At 40.9% G+C, this 17,865-nt stretch overlaps 1 protein-coding gene across 1 annotated transcript in view; it reads left to right on the top strand.

Annotated features, from left to right (window-relative positions):
- The window catches only part of fam184ab (family with sequence similarity 184 member Ab), a gene marked incomplete at both ends in the record, with an annotated part of 179,245 nt that overhangs the window by 134,099 nt on the left and 27,281 nt on the right, over nucleotides 1-17,865 (top strand). The window contains 3 exons of the mRNA XM_084000346.1: nucleotides 2,444-2,656; nucleotides 11,350-11,503; nucleotides 12,648-12,775. Of these exons, the coding sequence (XP_083856472.1) occupies nucleotides 2,444-2,656; nucleotides 11,350-11,503; nucleotides 12,648-12,775 (495 nt within the window). The remainder of the gene's footprint in view (nucleotides 1-2,443; nucleotides 2,657-11,349; nucleotides 11,504-12,647; nucleotides 12,776-17,865) is intronic.

Here is a 17,865-nt window from a genome sequence, read left to right as displayed (position 1 = left end):
AAAAATACAGTTTTCAGCCCCCCATCTAGACGAGACGCAGAAATGATAAAATACTTATGCAGATTCAAAAAATCCGTATTCATGTGGACGGGGGTCTAGGTTAAAATCCATGTGGTTTTACGAGCTGTTGTGACAATGATGTAATTCGTTTTTGAATTTGCATAATACCACCCCTACCTGGGACCAGTAGAGGGGCGGGGCAAGTAGTGTTTCATTTGCATTTAAAGGAACAGGCACTGAAACCAGCTGTTCTAAATGGGGCTATTTTGAGAGGATGAAAAGAGCTGTGATGTTTGATCCTTGGGGTATTTTGACCAAAGCATGTCACATACATGTCTTTAAGACAACTGGGAACTATTTATTTTTTGGAAAAGGGGCATAATATGTCTCCTTTAATGTTAGTGTTTGCACACTGTGTAAATCAGCTGCCGGCCGCCGTCCCGTCCCGTCCTGCTCCATCAGCCTCCGAGCTCTGTTCATGGACCATGTTCATGTCTCTGGTCAGTGTTTTCAGACGGATACACACACCGACAGAGACCGACTCCTCTGCACCAGCCTGTGTTTTAACAGACATCGGTGCCAGTGATGCTTCGTTACGTGGGCCGATATGACTCAAAAGAATATGCTTTCACTTTTTCTGCTCACCCACGAGATGCTGCACAAGATGTTCAAACAGTAAATTATCAAATGTGTGTGTGTGTGTTAGTGTGTGTGTTAGTGTGTGTGTGTGTGTATACGAGCATTAACGTTACTGCGACTGTTGCAGTGGGAGAGGAGCTGGTGAAGTTAGCGGAGCGTTTAGCAGCTAAATGCTCAGATATATTTCCCTCCAGAGTTAAGCTGAAATAAAATTAGAGCAGAGGGGACGGCGGACGTTGGACATTTATCTGCAGGACGTAAAAGTACCTCTGCTCCATGTTTAACAGGAAATTAGCTTGTTTTGTTGTGTTTACAGCTTATTGCAATGTTGCTGAGTGGGCAAGGTAAACTTTAATGCAGTTTTAAGGCATCGCAGAAAGAACACACACACACACACTGAAAGAGAATATAGTGAGCTACATTACAACAAAACCTCCTCAAAGACCAGAAACTTGATCATATTCAGATCAGAGTTCAATATATAACTGTACAGTCTGTGACTCATGTCTTAGTCATTATGTTGATTTGGAAAGTTTTTGTTACTAACTGCATATATATGGTGGCCTGGATGGGTCAAAACAGATGCAAAAGCAACAACATGAGAACAAATCCACAGTAATACATCTGTGACGTCTGTAGAATCCGATGAATTTGCTGTCAATAGATTATCAATAAGTGACTCAGCTATTCTCACCTGTGAGTCAAATGATTCACTTCACTTCCTGTCACTTTCCTGTTACCAGACAGGTGAGAACCGGTTCCAACTGGTTCAACATACAACAACATACTTTGCTTTTATGCTTTTTTCTTTTGGGGTCAAATGACAACAAAGGAGTCGAGGACATTATAACAGGAGAAAGAAACGTGGCTTAATTGCAATGAGCAACATCTGTGGCACTAGGACTCGAACCTCCGGCTGGTTTCTCACTGCTCTGTTCACTAAAGCAATTACACTGTTTTAATTTTGAAGAACGAGAAGGTCTGAGAGGATCTGATGCTCGTCAATGACTGGAAACATTCCCAACATAACATCGGCTGTGTGCAAATGACACAGGAGAAACTAGACGACAGAGCTGATTGTGAAAGTGTTCAGAAAATCAATCAGGAATAGGTATCAATACGCAGAATCGATAATGCCTGCAGTATCAATAAAGTTTTATCCGCTGACCTTTAGTAGATCATCATCACCAGCGCTCTCTCAGATAATGAACATCATCACCCTCTCTTATCTGACGTCCTCTCCTCAGCTTCCTCATCGTTTCTGTTTAGACTCAATTTACAAAAAACGAGCTGCAGTTAATTACATCGTTGCCAAAACAGGTCGTTCAGGGTCGTTCTTGTTTTGTTTAATTTTTTTTTTCTCACAAACTTGCCCAAAAAAAATTCACAATCTAAAACAGTCTAGACAATAACGGACTAATTTGGTGCGTCACAGCTTCCTCCTGATAATGTTAGTATTCACTGCAGCACTTATTATGAACCGCGGTGAAGTGCAAACAATCTATTTGCAAAAAAAAAATGCAAAAACCTCTTTTGCTGGAGGCTTAAAGAGTTATAAACATCTTAATATGGGAGTATTTGTCTAACCCTAATTGATTGCCTCTCCTCTTTGCCCTCCTCTGTTATTCTGCTGCATAAAGACGCTGCTCCCTGGAGGAACACCGCTCTTCCCTACACTCCTCTCTCCTCCTGCACTCTTTCCTTCCTCCTACACTTCTACTAGCGAGCAAAGGTGTAGCGACGTTGTGGTTTATCCAGCTGTTCCACTCAGAGTCCTAACGTTTGTTTGTTCTCTGGTCTCCAGATCTCCCTGCTGAAGCAGAGTCTGGAGATGCAGCTGTCCCAGTCGCAGTCGTCGCTGCAGCAGCTGCAGCACCAGTTCAGCCAGGAGAGGGAGCACCTGAGGATGCAGCTGGACGAGCTGCAGACGGAGCACCAGAGGAGGCAGCACCGGCTGCAGGAGGCCCACCGCTGCGCCGTGCAGGACCTGGAGCACGCCAGGCAACGGGACCTCAAGGTGGGTGGGGCACCTGCATATAATACAGACACACACATATTCACACACCAAAAAAAAAACTCCCATAAATGATGCCTTACACACTTCACTCCTTAAAAAACAGACGCAATGCGTTCTTTCTTTTTTTCTTTCACCTTTATTTATTCAGGGAAGGTCAGTTCAGAGCGAACTCTCTTTTCCAATGACGCCCTGATTACAAAACAACACAAATATACACAATACAATCAAAATCATAGTCCACTATTACATACAGACTGCAGAACATTTGATAGTAAGTTCTTAAAGCTGTCTAGAGAAATAAGGTGATCAAGTTTCAGACAGTTCTGTAAATTATTCCACTTTTGAGGGACACAGACCTAAAAGGCAAGTGAGATTAGAGTTTAATTACTTAGTTCACCTCCACGTTTGTTTGTTATTTCCTGCACAGTGCTGTTGTTTTCAAGTGGTACAATAGTGTGAAGGCGTCACCATGACATTTGTGTTGGTGACTATTTCAAGCTTGTGAGTCCATAGTGAGAGAAAAACCCACTCTTTAACATACAATATGTCTCCCTGGCACCACCAGTGTTTAAAAATAGAAGCCAATCAAAACTGGATCATCAAGGCCAATACTAATAATGATACTCAAGGGTAATAGAAATATATATATTTTAAAATTAGCTTTCCCTAAATTTGTTTGACCAAGAGATGCATTATGCAAGTTTATGTTAAAGGGATAGTTCAACATTTTGGCAAATTGGCCCATTGCCATAATCCCTATAGTTTTAGGAGTAGGTTTGTTACCTTTAATTGTCTGTGCAAGCTATTTTTTAGAACGGTGGAGCAGAGCTGCGAGCTGCTCAGAGCTACGCTACGGAGGCTCATGGGATTATGGCAATGCGCAAATTTGCCAAAATGTTGAACTACATAACTGCGACACTTTTTACAAAATCATCTCCAGTATCTTTTGGTTTTCTGTGCAGAAAATTCACATCATTATCTGCAATAATCAGACAACACATCAGCCTGAGCAGCTGGAGCAGATGTTTGTCAGAAAGACCCGGTATTTCTGGAAACATCCAGTCACAATGAAGTGTGTGTGTGTGTGTGTGTGTGTGTGTGTGTGTGTGTGTGTGTGTGTGTGTGTGTGTGTGTGTGTGTGTGTGTGTGTGTGTGTGTGTGTGTGTGTGTGTGTGTGTGTGTGTGTGTGTGTGTGTGTGTGTGTGTGTGTGTGTGTGTGTGTGTGTGTGTGTATCCGATCAGAGTCAGATTGTGGTGCAGAGTCAGACTCTGGGGCTAAATCAGATTTATAGACCGTGATCTGATGCAAAACAATCACAATATTTACCCTGGAGCTGCGTGGAGATTAATACATACATCATGTTCTTGTTTTTGAAACGGCAACCAAGCTGTAACACATTCTCACACACTCTGGAGAACTAAACAGTGATTACGCTGTAATTACATGCAAATACATCTTTAAAGTGAACATGAACCAGGAGCGTCGTCGTCTTCTTCTCCAGCAGCTGCAGAGAAGCTGAGGAGAAGTCATCCATGACATTTTAATCCAATAGAGTCTTGTCAGAGTCAAGGTTAGAGCGGCAGTGACTCATCGCCGTCATCACTCACTCTCACCGACGCCGCGCAGCTTCCACATCAAGCAGCCGCGCTGACAGCTCCGTGTGTTTGCTCTTTATAATGTCAGAATATGCACAACACACACAAACACAACACACACTAACTAACACACACATACTAACACACACTCCTCAAGGTGCCAAGAAAATGTTCTTCAACGTTAATCCTTCCATTTCACAGTCAAGGTCGATTTGGTTCAGCTATACATCACAATCCTAAATCCATTCCTCAACCCGGATGTTGTAATTGTATTAATGCTTCAGGCAAGAATGAAGGTCAGGAAGCGGCGTCCTCCTGATGCATTCTGGGAAGTGGGAACTCACAAGTACAACGGTGAGCGTGCGGGGGAAAGAAAACCACCTCTGTGTCACTGTTGAAATCAGCTTTTTCATTGTTTTTCTGTAAAATAAAGCTACTGCACTGCAAAAACTCAAAATCTTTCCAAGAATATTTGTCTTATTTCTTGTCAAAATGTCTATTTTCTAGTCAGAACTAATCTCTTTCCACTTAAAACAAGACTCATCACCTAAAAATGTATTTATTTTTAGATCATTTTCACTTGTTTCAAACAAATTCTCACTTGAAATAAGTAGAAAAAGTTTTTTGTGCTTGTAATAAGAAAGAAAAACTTGCTCCACTATCAGATTTTTCGACTTATTTCAAGTGAAAATGTCTAAAAACAAGCTACTTTTTTATGTGATGAGTCCTATTTTTAGGTATAATGAGATTTGTTTTGACTAGAAATAAGACAAATATTCTTGGTAAGATTTTGAGTTTTCACAGGGAGGAGCGTGTGAGCCTCATCACACATAGAAATGATCACTTTTTCTTCTCTGTCATGGTTTTTTAGTTTTTAAAGCAGGAGAATAAAGTGTTAAAAAAGCTTCGACAACGACGGCGGTGGTGGCGGCGGTGCTTTTATTGCAGCGGGGTGTTTATATTCCTGTCTGCAGTGCAGGGACGGAGAAACTCAATTATCCAGAGTGGAGGCATTAGAGGGATGATTTGTGTGTGTGTGTGTGTGTGTGTGTGTGTGCGCTTTATGTGTTTGGGTGGATGGGAGGTACATTCGGATTCAATGGTGTTATCTGTTCACACTTCACAGGCAGTTATATCCAGGCAGTAATAAAGTTGTTACAAATTCCTGGCCCACACACACACACACACACACACACACACACACACATACACACACACACACACACACACACACACATTGCACACACGCACTTTCACATAACCTAATTTAGCTCCCGGATTTGCTGCTACAAAAAAAGCTGCAAATAGAAGCGGTTTGTGTGTGTCTGTGTCTGTGTGTGTGTGTGTGTGTGTGTGTGTGCATGGAGCAATTGACAGACTATTTAAACTGATAAACTGCACAGAAACAGACTTATTGATACGAACCAATGTTGTAAAAATGTACCGTCGATCAAACACGTTCATGATCTCTGACCTGAGATCAGTCGTGTGAGTGAGTTAAAGGAGAATTCCGTTACATTTTCCTCTCTGAAGAATCTCCTCTCCCCACAGAAGTATCCATCAGTAGTTGACGAAATACGACAGAAACACAACAAAAACACAGCAAAGGTTGAATAACAAACTCAGAGCTACCAGACTTTGCTGCTCCCAGTTGAAGTGCATGTTGCGGAAAAAGGAAACAGTATAAAGATATTGGAAATGATCCTGTGGAATGCTTCGGTGGATTGGTGCTTTGTTTGGTTTTAGACTGCTGTGGTGCCACCTCCCAACAAAATCCTAGAGCTCGTCCTCAGTAGTGATGGAGTTGTGACGTTTTTTTACCTGTGCATCAGGTAAAACCATGTGAAATTAGCCTGGATCCAAACTGGTCCCCGGCCACTCCCCCATTAAGAAACCTTTACTTCCTGGTCGGTGGAGACTCTGTTGAAGTTTAAAACGCATTGGATCTGCCTTCACCCAGTCGCTAACGTTTGGTTGTGACGTTACTGTATGTCATAAGACCAGAACCATCAACCATCCCATCGTTGCAGAGAGCAAAGCAAAGCGAGTGTGTGCTAGATGTCCGCCAACAACACAACCTCCATTTACTGAACTACAACTTCCAACTTAGCAAAACATCATCATCATTGTTCTCAGCCCCTCCTTCTCTTCGCTGATTGGCCGGTAGATCCTCTGCAGGAGAAAAGCCTTTAAAGCATTCAATCCCAGGCAGAGGACCGGAGGGAAATGAAGCTTGATCAGAAGTACGTCGGTGGGCAGAGCCAGGCTGATGTGAAGAAGAACAGGACTGTGCTGCAGAAGGGAAGAGTCCACCTCCCACTCTGCCATATTTTTAGCCTGATTTATTTCTGTTGTTTACATCTGCAACATCTGTTCTGAGTGACATCACCTGCTAACAGTCCAGCTGTGAGCTTCATGATAAAACCCAGCAGCTTCAGCTTCAGCTCAGTGGCTGTGTCAGTGTGAACCTGCAGGTCCAGAGCCTTTTCAACTCTGTGAGTGGGAGAAAATGTGAGGGATTTTTTCTTTTTTTTTTATGTTTTAAAAATGATTTTTTTTTACATGTAGCAGTTTCATAAACCCAGGTCCTGACCATGAATTTTAAAGCCTACATTAAAAGTATTATGGAAACTCCCTCTGCTACATCTGGGGAGCTGCCAGCGTGCGGCCATGTCTCACGGTCAGATGTTTGAAAAGGTTACACAGTGTTCGCCTTTTATCTCTAACGAGCTCCACGAGTCCAACGCTTCTTTTTTTTTCTGCTCACGAAAGCTCTGAACAAACTCCGACATCATCATCATAATGCAGCAGCAGCAGCAGCAGCAGCAGTTGGAGAGCTGCTGACTCAGACCTGGGACCAGCCAGCCTCCACCTGTGTGGACGGTGGAGCCTCCAGCGCTCTGAGACGTCCTGCAGGATTAAAGCCCTCGTGTTTATTCATCAATATCACTCCTTTGACTCGGCTCCATTGTTCACCCACAGGCTGAATAACAAAGACCGACTGTCCAGTAGTGTAATGAGAATTGAACGACCTCATGCAAACAGTAGAGAGGAGGAGGAGGTGAATGTAGTAACGCTACAGTCAATTTGTAATTATAGGATTCGCTGCTATTAGGACTAATTAATGTGCTCCATTTAATTAAATGAATAAAAGGTATGTGTGTTTTTTTTACATACTGACCCACAGAACAAAAGGAGCAGTGATCAATACCAATGAACAGAACAGATTAGCAGCTTTAAAACAGTCACTTTCTCAGAGCAGGGGACGAGAAACCTGCAGCTGCTTTCTCTCTCTAACTGCTGAGGGCCGTGGGCGAGCGACGACACAGGAAGTGGAGCTTCGTTAAACATGGTCGTTCTTCAGAGAACTGGACTTTAAAGAACCGGTTTCCATACGTCAGCCGAGACGCGTAAAATCAATTATTTAACTCTTTAGGCAACACTTGTAAAACTATGGTTTTCTTCTATTAAATTGCGTGAAAGTGAAATATTTCATATATTAAAGGGATAGGATAGGATAGCAGTAGGTTCGTTACCTTTAATTGTCGGAGCTGCTTGACAACTTGTCCACCAGAGCGTTTTGGAGTTGTTGGATTGTGTATTTGATGAGTTTGATGAGGGAAACCAAGAAATCCTCCGTAGAGTAGCTCTGAACAGCTCACGGCTCTGCTCCGCCGTTCTAAAAACTTCTACTCCTATGACTATAGGGATTATGGCAATGGGCCAATTTGCCAAAATGTTGAACTATCCCTTTAATATTATGGGTGTCCAATCTGATTCGTCAGGTTTTACCTTTAGTCAATGAGGTTAATGAGTTGAAGAGAAGTTGACTCACACGGTGAAACAGGATTTGGTGATAATTTTATGTTACATGCTTCATATTGGTCAATATGGCCCACGAAGAACAGAGCACAAGGTTAAGATTTGATTGGATCATTCAGTGGAGGGGGCGGGGCTTAGTGGATGCAGCACCATACAGATCCTTAGAGACTTTTCACCTTGGACCAATGTCTCAAATCAAAATATCTATCTATATCTAATATCTGTCTATTTTGTCATTAATGAACTGTAACACTTTTAGTTTTGTGTTTGAAGTGTCGCCTGTAGAAACACTGTCCGGCGGCTCATTTGAATATTTAGGGGCCCCCACTTTCACTCGATGAATCATTTCCCCAAGGCGTCACATATCGCAGAATTAAAACGCCGTGCCATAGACATCGCCGTCATATCTGGGGGTTTTTTTCTTTCTTTTTTTATGCTCCTTGTTGATGAGTTCTAGTTATGATTCACACAAACGGCTTCCTAATGTTGAAGCGACAAAGAGAAGAGATTTAAACTCAGTGTGAGCTGCAGCTTTTAGAGCCGGGTGTAATCATGGAAATGAGATCAGGGGGAGAGCAGCTGTGTTTTCCTCTTTAATATTAAACATTTAACTCTTTTAATGCGTCAGTCTGAGAAGGTTTGTGTTCGCTGTTACTGCCCTGCATCAAATTAAATCACAAATTAACCAATCAGAATGATATTTTAGACTGTTTTTAATGTTGAAACTGAAACTAATGTCTGTTCTTTAATTGCAAATATATAAATATACTATAATTTCATAGTATATGGATATATGTTCATTTATTTCAACATTTTTCATTCATTTTCATCTTTAAATTTCTGTAAACCTTGAAGACCTGCCACAACTTCCTGCAGAAATGTGGAATAAACTAATGTTGTTTTGGTCTTCTTTGTTTAACTGCAGGAAATTTAAGACTTTTTCAACAAAAAAAACATAAATAAGATTATTTTCTGCATTTAATCATTAAGGTGTCTCTTATTTATAATGTTAAAATGCATAAAATACACAATATTAATCCCTCCAAAGAGGAAAAGTGCTGATTTGTGAGTGTGTTAATCCTGACGCTGTGTTGTAGATAATTAAAGATGGATCAGGTCACTATAGGATTTTAATATGCAGGCACAAATATAAGTGTTAGTGAAGGAAGCAGCTCAGACAGCGACACTGTGTGAATCGTTATGATTTGATTTGTCTTTGCGTGGAACAATGAGACGTCGTCCTCAGGGAGAGAGAAACCAAATCAGTCCGATCAAAGCGGCTCCAGTGATTGGTCGGGACAGAAGCTGCAGAGATCTGTCTCTTCACTGGAGGTAGTTATAGAAACGGTCCAGCTGAACGAACGGACGGCGTTTGGCTCTAGGTCTGTTGTCGCTCAGCCTGACGAGCTTATTGTAACGAAACGAAGGCCGGACGGGACGGCGAACGTCTCTGAAAAAGTAGAAATAAAACCATATTTCCAGAAAGACTCAGGCAGGAAAATGTGGATCCTCACACATCGTCATCGACAACAGCTTTTTACTGCCAGAGTAAACGTTTGGCTGCCAGCAGAGTGCGTGTGTGTGTGTGTGTGTGTGTGTGTGTGTGTGTGTGGCAGCCCTCCAGTCAGCAGTGCTAATGCCTGATACTAATTCAGTGCGTTTGTCAGTTTTCTTTAATTTCTGAATACGTTTCTCTGCCTCTTTCGCCGTTAAATGTTAAATTGTCGTTCCACCGACTACAGCAGCTGGATGAAACTGACTGAACACAATTTAATTAATGAAACTTCATTAAGGAAAAATCTGATGCAATTATTAACAAAATGGTGGAAACACATTTGGTGGTTTTATTTGATATTTGATTCATTAATTAGTTTGGACTCTTTTGTTCGTGGACAGCTGTCGTCGCAGAAAACTTGAGATTATTAGTCTTGGATGAAGTTCTGACGGTCTGGACTCTGTTGTTCTTCTCACTCCTAGTGCATCATGGGAAATCAGCATGAGCGATCAGCTGATCAATACCAATCCTTCTCCTGCCCTGTTGACAACGTTCCCAGAAATCTGTTGCGATAACACTCATTTGTTTTCTCAGTCAATATAAAGTTTAATTAATGAATTTAATGAAGTGAAAAGCTCAATATTGGGAAAAAAAGGTTGAATTGAAGACAAAATGATGAAGATAATGTTAAAGATATTGACTCAAATATCTCTCTCTGAAGAGGAAAGTCTATTATCTACATACAAATACAGTTTATGTGCTCAAAGTAAAAGTCAGTGAGTTGAACTGAATCTTTTAAATCTGACTCTTTGTGTTTTTTGAAGAGACTGCAGCTCAAAACTGTGCACAGCAAATGTAAAGGATGGTTGTATTACAGTTAATATTCTGTATTTAACAACATTTTGACCTGAAGGAGGATCTATTGAAGAAAAGCTTAAAGGGATAGTTCAACATTTTGGCAAATTGGCCCATTGCCATAATCCCTATAGTCATAGCAGTAGGTTCGTTACCTTTAATTGTCGGTGCAAGCTATTTTTAGAACGGCGGAGCAGAGCGGCGAGCTGCTCAGAGCTACGCTACGGAGGCTCCTTCATCAAACTCATCAAATACACAATCCAACAACTCCACAACGCTCTGGTGGACAAGTTGTGACCTGCACATTCACCACGCTATAAGATAATAACACAACGTTACGAAGTGAAGCCGTTTCCAAGGTAAATACAGAGTCTGCTTGCTGAAAAACTGTCCCTGAAGGCAACGCGCATCAGCGGTTTTGCATAAATTTACCTCTAAAACAACTCTGTCTGGTAACGTTTTGTTATTATCTCATAGCGTGGTGAATGTGCAGGTCACAACTTGTCCACCAGAGCGTTGTGGAGTTGTTGGATTGTGTATTTGATGAGTTTGATGAGGGAAACCAAGAAATCCCATTAGCCTCCGTAGCGTAGCTCTGAGCAGCTCGCCGCCCCGCTCCGCCGTTCTAAAAATAGCTTGCACCGACAATTAAAGGTAACGAACCTACTGCTATGACTATAGCAATTATGGCAATGGGCCAATTTACCAAAATGTTGAACTATCCCTTTAAGTGTCAGGATGTGACCTCTGGTTCTCACAAAGTAGAAACAAATAAATAAAAAGTGAAGATAAAACGACAAACTGACCTCATACTGGATTTAAAAGGTTTCTAAAACTCTCTTTCTCTCTTTTCCTGTCCCCCTGCACCTCCCACCCGTCCTCCTCCTCCTCCTCCTCCTGCTCCTGCTCTCCATCCCTCCGTCAGGACCTGGAGGAGCGCCTCCGCCACCACCACCATGCGGACCTGCAGTCGCTCAGAGAGGCTCATCGCCAGAGCATCGAGACGCTGAAGCAGCAGTCGGAGCAGGAGCTGCAGACGCTGCGCTTCGAGCTGGAGGACGAGGGCAAAGCCATGCTGGGTGAGTGTGAGAGGAAGTATTCACCCTAACGTGACCTTTCAGCTCATTTCACACTGATAAAGAGTTTCAGTCACAGTCCGCTCTGATTTCTCCGTGAAAGCTGAAGAAAGAAAACGCTGGAAAATAAAGGATGAAAACCTTTTATGTAGAAAAATGGGAAGAAAAAAAAACTCTTTATAAATGATAAGGTTCAACAAGAGGCAGCGATGGTCTCATACAGGTGAGAATGTGACTCAACTCACTTATATATACTATAATAATCCTATAATCAACAACTCATAATGAATCAAAACACATTTTTCAAAATTGAGTGAATTTACTAAAAATGAAATCTAAAATGTGTTATTTTGCCTTTTTTCGTTCAGCTGTTGAAGCTCACAGTCTGTTTTTACTTTTGAGTTGTAGTGCAGTAGCTGTCGATTCTATTATTTTTATGGTTCAACAGTCATATTCTGCTTCAACAGGTTGATTCAGAGTCAATACAACTGAAAAATGTACTTTAAAATACTTAAATACTTTAAAAACAAGTACTTCTTGTTTATGGACCAGAAATATCTATAAAACTTGAGTCTTTTACTCCGTTCTTCTTCTTTATGTGCGAACTGCAGCGGCTCTGAGCCGTGGTCAACGCTCCTCCATTAACCTTCATGTCAGAGCTGCTCCGTCCATCGCTCCCTTTTCATCACCTTCATCCTCCTCTTTATCTGGCACCTCCTTTCATCGCTTTTCTTTTCTTTTTTCTGCTTTAATGTTTTTATTCTGAAGTTGCGTTCGAGTACACAAACAGAGCGTGTTCCCTCCAGACCATTATACTGTCTACAGTAAAATGTGTTCATCTGAGTCACGATTAAAGGCCACGTGGGCAAAGGCAGCGCAGACACTTTTTTTTATGTGTTTAAAAGGTTAAAAAAAAGACTTTATTTATACGTTTTTTTTATTTATTATGTAATAAAATGCCTTCATCACAGCTAATGAGCTTCTTTGCGAAGGTTGTCAAAGCTTTTCACTTTCGCTTTGTCTCCACATGTGTAATGTTTCCTGTATTCATTTTTCTTTCTTTCTGTCTTTCTTTCTTTCTTTCTTTCTTTCTTTCTTTCTTTCTTTCTTTCTTTCTTTCTTTCTTTCTTTTCTTCCTCCCCATCAGCCTCCCTGCGATCAGAGCTGAACCACATCCACGCGTCGGCCATCGAACACCTGAGACAAACCCACCAACAGGAGTTGTCTGCCGCCAAAGCCGAGCTGGAGAAGACGCTGGAGAACAACCGGATACAGGTACGACACACACACACACACACACACACACACACACGGGTTCAAGTGCATTTACTGAGACACATACATGTGAACGCCTCATACGGATATGGATCGTCCCAGACTCTGCAACGATGTAGATGAGTGTGAACAGACTCTCCGTCTCTTTTCACGCTATTAAACACCCACAGTCTCTGAGGAGGTCGCTCAGTGATAGACAGAGAAAGAGACACACTGGTTTTGCCTCTGTATTAATCCTCACTGCACAGACTCACAGTTTTAGGACAAATGCCAAAGGATTTCTCTGATTGTGAGTTAATTATCTTTGGGTTTTGTTGTAAATCAGACAATAAAAAGTGGCAGTTTCCACTATTTTTTTGTTATTTTCTTGTCGAAATGTTCAAAAAACAATCGGATATTCATACAGAATTAAGAGCAGATAAGTGTTTTGCTCCCACTTTGTTTCCCGAGACACTCGACACACAAAAGACTTTTACATTAATAATAATGAGAATAATAATGTCGACCCTCAGCCACCTGTGTTTAAATGTATTTTTAATTTTAACATTTAAAAAGAAAAGATGGGAATATAAAATATGAATAAACTTGAGCTCAGGTGGAAACGATTCTATCGGTGAGATAAAGTTCAGCTGATGAATCATGAAGCATCTCACTGAGGCGGCAGATGATGAGGTCATAATGTTGATCAGTGTTCATGAAACAAACATTAAAGTCCATGTTTACATCATACACACTCCTCTTCTTTTTCTTCTTCTTCACCATAGACAAAACACTGAAACAGCTGTTTTTGTTACATTTATTCATTATTGATCAGTGCTGTTTTTCTTTAACAGAAATTAGCCTGGGATGGAGACGATACAGTGTGACTTACATAACACCAACACACACACACACACACACACACACACACACACACACACACACACACACAGTCTTGTAAATCTTCCTAATTACCCAGAACACCACGGGTTCCTCTCTCATCACTTTGTGGTACAGATGTTTTGGCAGCGACGCACAGCTGGTTGATTTTAATACCCCAGCCCACCTCCCCAACACACACATATCACCATCAGTCCCTCTCATCTGTCGTTGTCAAGGCGACAGAGAGTCAAAACTGGCTAACAGTGTAGTTGAACTGTCGGTCAGGTGTGTAGCAGCACGTCAGACTTCTCAGGTCGTGGTTCAGTCTGGTTCTGTCCTGATTGACTCGCGTCGAGTCGGACTCGAGGTCACGGTGAGGTAACGCCGTAACGTCGTCCCTCGCGTCGCTGAGTCATTGAACTCCTCACAGTGAAAACCAGAGCGTTCAATCACCACAGGTCTGACTCTTCATCTTAAATCAATTTAACAGTTTTTTCGTCTTTAGATTTGATGAAGCTGAGAAAGCAAATGCTGAAAAATAAAGGATGAAAACCTTTTATGTAGAAAAATTAGATAAAGAAAAATTTTAAAAGTGAAATTATAAGGTCCAACAAGAGGCAGCGATGGTCTAATGCAGGTGAGAATGTGACTCAAACCTGTTAAATACTATAATAATCCCATCATCAACAACTTAAAATGATAAAATCAAAACATATTTTTCAAAATTGAGTGAATTTACTAAAAATCTGAATCTAAAATCTGTTATTTCATTCAGCTGTTGAAGCGAGTTGTAGTGCAGTAGCTGTTGATTCTATTATTTTTATGGTTCGACGATCCGACTCTGCTTCAATAGGTTGTTTCAGAGTCAATACAACAGAAAAATTTACTTTAAAATACTTAAATACTTTAGATTTGATGATGTGACCGTTTTGGACACTTTCTGTCCCTCGTTACCGCGGCTACAGAGTCGGAGGGAACAGTGTGGCTGTTGTTGTTGTGAGTCTTAAGCAGAAGGATGGATCACTATTTGGCAGCTGTAATGTGGCGGTAACATCGTCCTCTGTGTCCTTTCTCCATCTGTTTCACCACGATGAGTTCACTGGAGTCTGAAATAATCTGTGAATCTGAACCCTCTGGAAGTTCAATCATTGAGAAACTTAATATTGATATATATTGAGTTGAAAAGCTGCACGAGGACTTTTGTGGACGAGTTTGTAGAGTTTGTGTGTTGACGTTAAGTCTTTGTTTACGTCTGCGGAGCCGTTTAACAGCAGATAAAGTGAAACTTCCTGAGCCGAGCAGCTCAGCAGCCGATAGTCGTCACGCTGCGTTGACTAATGTTTTTATAAATGCAATTAGTTAACGGACGGGGAGGAGGAGACTGATGAAGCAGCAGAGGGTTGTGTGTGTCTGTGTGTGTGTCCCTGGGGAGATACTGTTTGGTCCATTTTCTCACGATGCGTTCGCTTGTTTGTCGTTCAGTCCAGCGTTTCACTTTGTACCTGAAATATCTTCATTTATTTATCCCAGAGGAGCTGTCGTTTGATTTAATTCAGCTTTTTACTCACAATAAGTCGCCTCAGGGTCACTTTTCTCTTTGTTCTCATCGGTCTGTCAATCAATTACTGAATAAATGAACATTTATTAGTACGTCTGGTATTAGTTTTACATGGTTCTTAATTATGTGAAGGTTTTCTGACGATGCGTTCGATGTAAAACTCTTTGTAGAAGGATTAAGTGAGAAAATAATCCAACATGCTACAATCCAGATGTTCAAATGGGTTTTAGAAGTCTGATAGATATTTGTAAATGAGTCGGATTAAAGCCTGTAAGACAAGAAAGTAAAGAAAAACAAAGCAGGAACCGAAAGAGAAAGAAAATATATAATAAAAAAACAGATAAAGGAAGAAAATTAACATCACAATCATTTAGAAACTTCAAAACTAAACTTCACTTTCTGAACAATAACATTATTATAAAAAACCCTGTCAATCACAGAGGATGGGTGACACTGACCCGACTATAACATCCATCCATCCATCCATCCATCCATCCATCCATCCATCCATCCATCATCCTCTAATAAAAAAATAAAAGTTCACTTTGAGCAGGCAATCACACCCGACCTCCTCCAGCAGCTAATGCCTCGGCCTGATAAATATTTAAAAACAAAGACCTTATTTATTTTTCAAAGACTTAAAAATGAGAATAGAGAGGGGGAGATAGCACTTCTTCATCTCCACGATTCCTCTCCCGCTTATTTTAGACGTTTTGAAGCAAAGGAGACAGTGAGATGTTGGGGGAAAAAAAAGAGAGGGAATAAATAAAAAAGTGATGACGGAGCAGAAATAAATCTCAGTGTGAACATCCAACAGGGATTAAAGACACAAATAGCACCACACACACTGTTTTTCTTTTTTTCTTTTTTTTCAAATAGTCCTGAGTTTCCTGAAATGAACCAGTTTTTGGTCAATTTCCTTTTTTCCGTTTTCCTTCTTGTTTTTCTTCTTCTTCCTCTTCTCCTCGGTGAAAAACCAGGAGTTTGACGAGACGGAGAGTAAAAATGAGTAAAAGAGTCTTTAAAGATTAATCTGCCCCGACCCCCCACTCCCCTCCCATTGAGCTTAATTGCGCCTCAACATTTATGGACAGCCAGAATCGGCCAATTACATTAAATTAAGAGTCAGATGAAGACGGATAGCGAGGCAGGAGTTTTTGAATATGGGGCTTATTATACAAAATGATGGTTATTATTGGATGTGTGGACTTGCAGCCGCTGGCACGGAGACTTATCGAGACGAGTGGACGATAACTTTCACAGTTCAGCGACCTTCTGCTGTGAAGCTTCGTATTATCTCTCTGCTGTTCTGACTTCGCCTCGTCGCTCAACTCTCTAATCGTTACGATCAATTTTGGCAAATAAGGCTCGTGTATATTAACGTTCGCAGTTTTGTCTGTTAACGACCATACAATGTCAACACAGAGTTCAGACTCACTCGTTTCCAAACTTTTTAACACACAGCAGCTCAGAGGTAAGAGTGAAGCAGCTGCAACGTGATAGCTCAATAGCTTCAAGGTCATGTGGTCAATTGACTCAAAATCAGTGTGGGATCATGTTACTCCACTGGCTGCATGAGATACACCTCTTGTTTTTACATTATACATCTATATATAACTTTTTTTAATTAATTTTTATATAAACATATTAACATTTTAGCTCAAAAGCTTCCAGGTCATGTGATCGATTGACTCAAAATCAGTGTGAGGTCATATTACTACACTGGCTGCATGAGATACACCTCTTGTTTTGACATTTTAAATCTATTTATAATTGTGATCAGTTGACTCCAAATCAGTGTGGGATCATGTTACTCCATTATTTATTATTAATTATATATGTTAATATTAGCATTTTAGCTCAATAGCTTCTCAATAGCTTTAAACACAGTAGTTTATTTTGAAAACAGGAAATCGGTACATGCTGTTGCAGTCTTCTCCGTGTGTTTACTGTAATGTCTGCACATGAAATGTTGGAGTGGCTTGCGAATGAATGTCTGTCGAATATCCAATTTAAAACTAACTTCACTGCGGTAAAATTTGAGAAGCTTATCGTCACTGGACAGTTATGTTGTCGACCTACACAGTGTAAAAAAAACAAAACACTTTTTTTCTCACAATAAAGATCTGGTGCAGCTCTGCAAGACGTACTGACTCATGTGGACACCGAGTGATTCAGGATCTGGGCTCTCGTGCACACTTAAGACTGACATTTTAGTGAAATCTCACACTTGTGGATCTATCTGGTCTAAACCGGTGACACCAGCACATTTAACAGGCGGATTTGCATCATTTGTCACAATTATTTTTCAAAATAAAAGTCTGAGACGACTTAAAACATTAGTTCTGGAGTGGGATGGCACACACAGTAACCGACCCACAGTTACAACACACACGGCCTTTATAACGCCAGTGAAACAGAGAATACATTGTTTTATTATTTATGAATGATGGATGATGGTTAGTGTTTACATTTCCTGTCAGTTTATTCCATCAGCTCTTGATTGTTGCTTCAGCAGAGTGAACGTGACTCACTTGTTGAACATGAGTCACGTTCACTCTGTTAATTACAGGCTGAAGAAGAAACGCCTTCAGATCCAGTTGTTACATCCCATAATACTAAATGGGACAAAGGCCAAAATGAGACAACTATACTGATATATCATTCAGTG

Source organism: Trachurus trachurus (genome assembly GCF_905171665.1).
Source record: "Trachurus trachurus genome assembly, chromosome: 24".
NCBI lineage: Eukaryota > Metazoa > Chordata > Actinopteri > Carangiformes > Carangidae > Trachurus > Trachurus trachurus.
The sequence above is the reverse complement of the archived record's forward strand: the minus strand, read 5'-3'. Positions and strand labels throughout refer to the sequence as shown.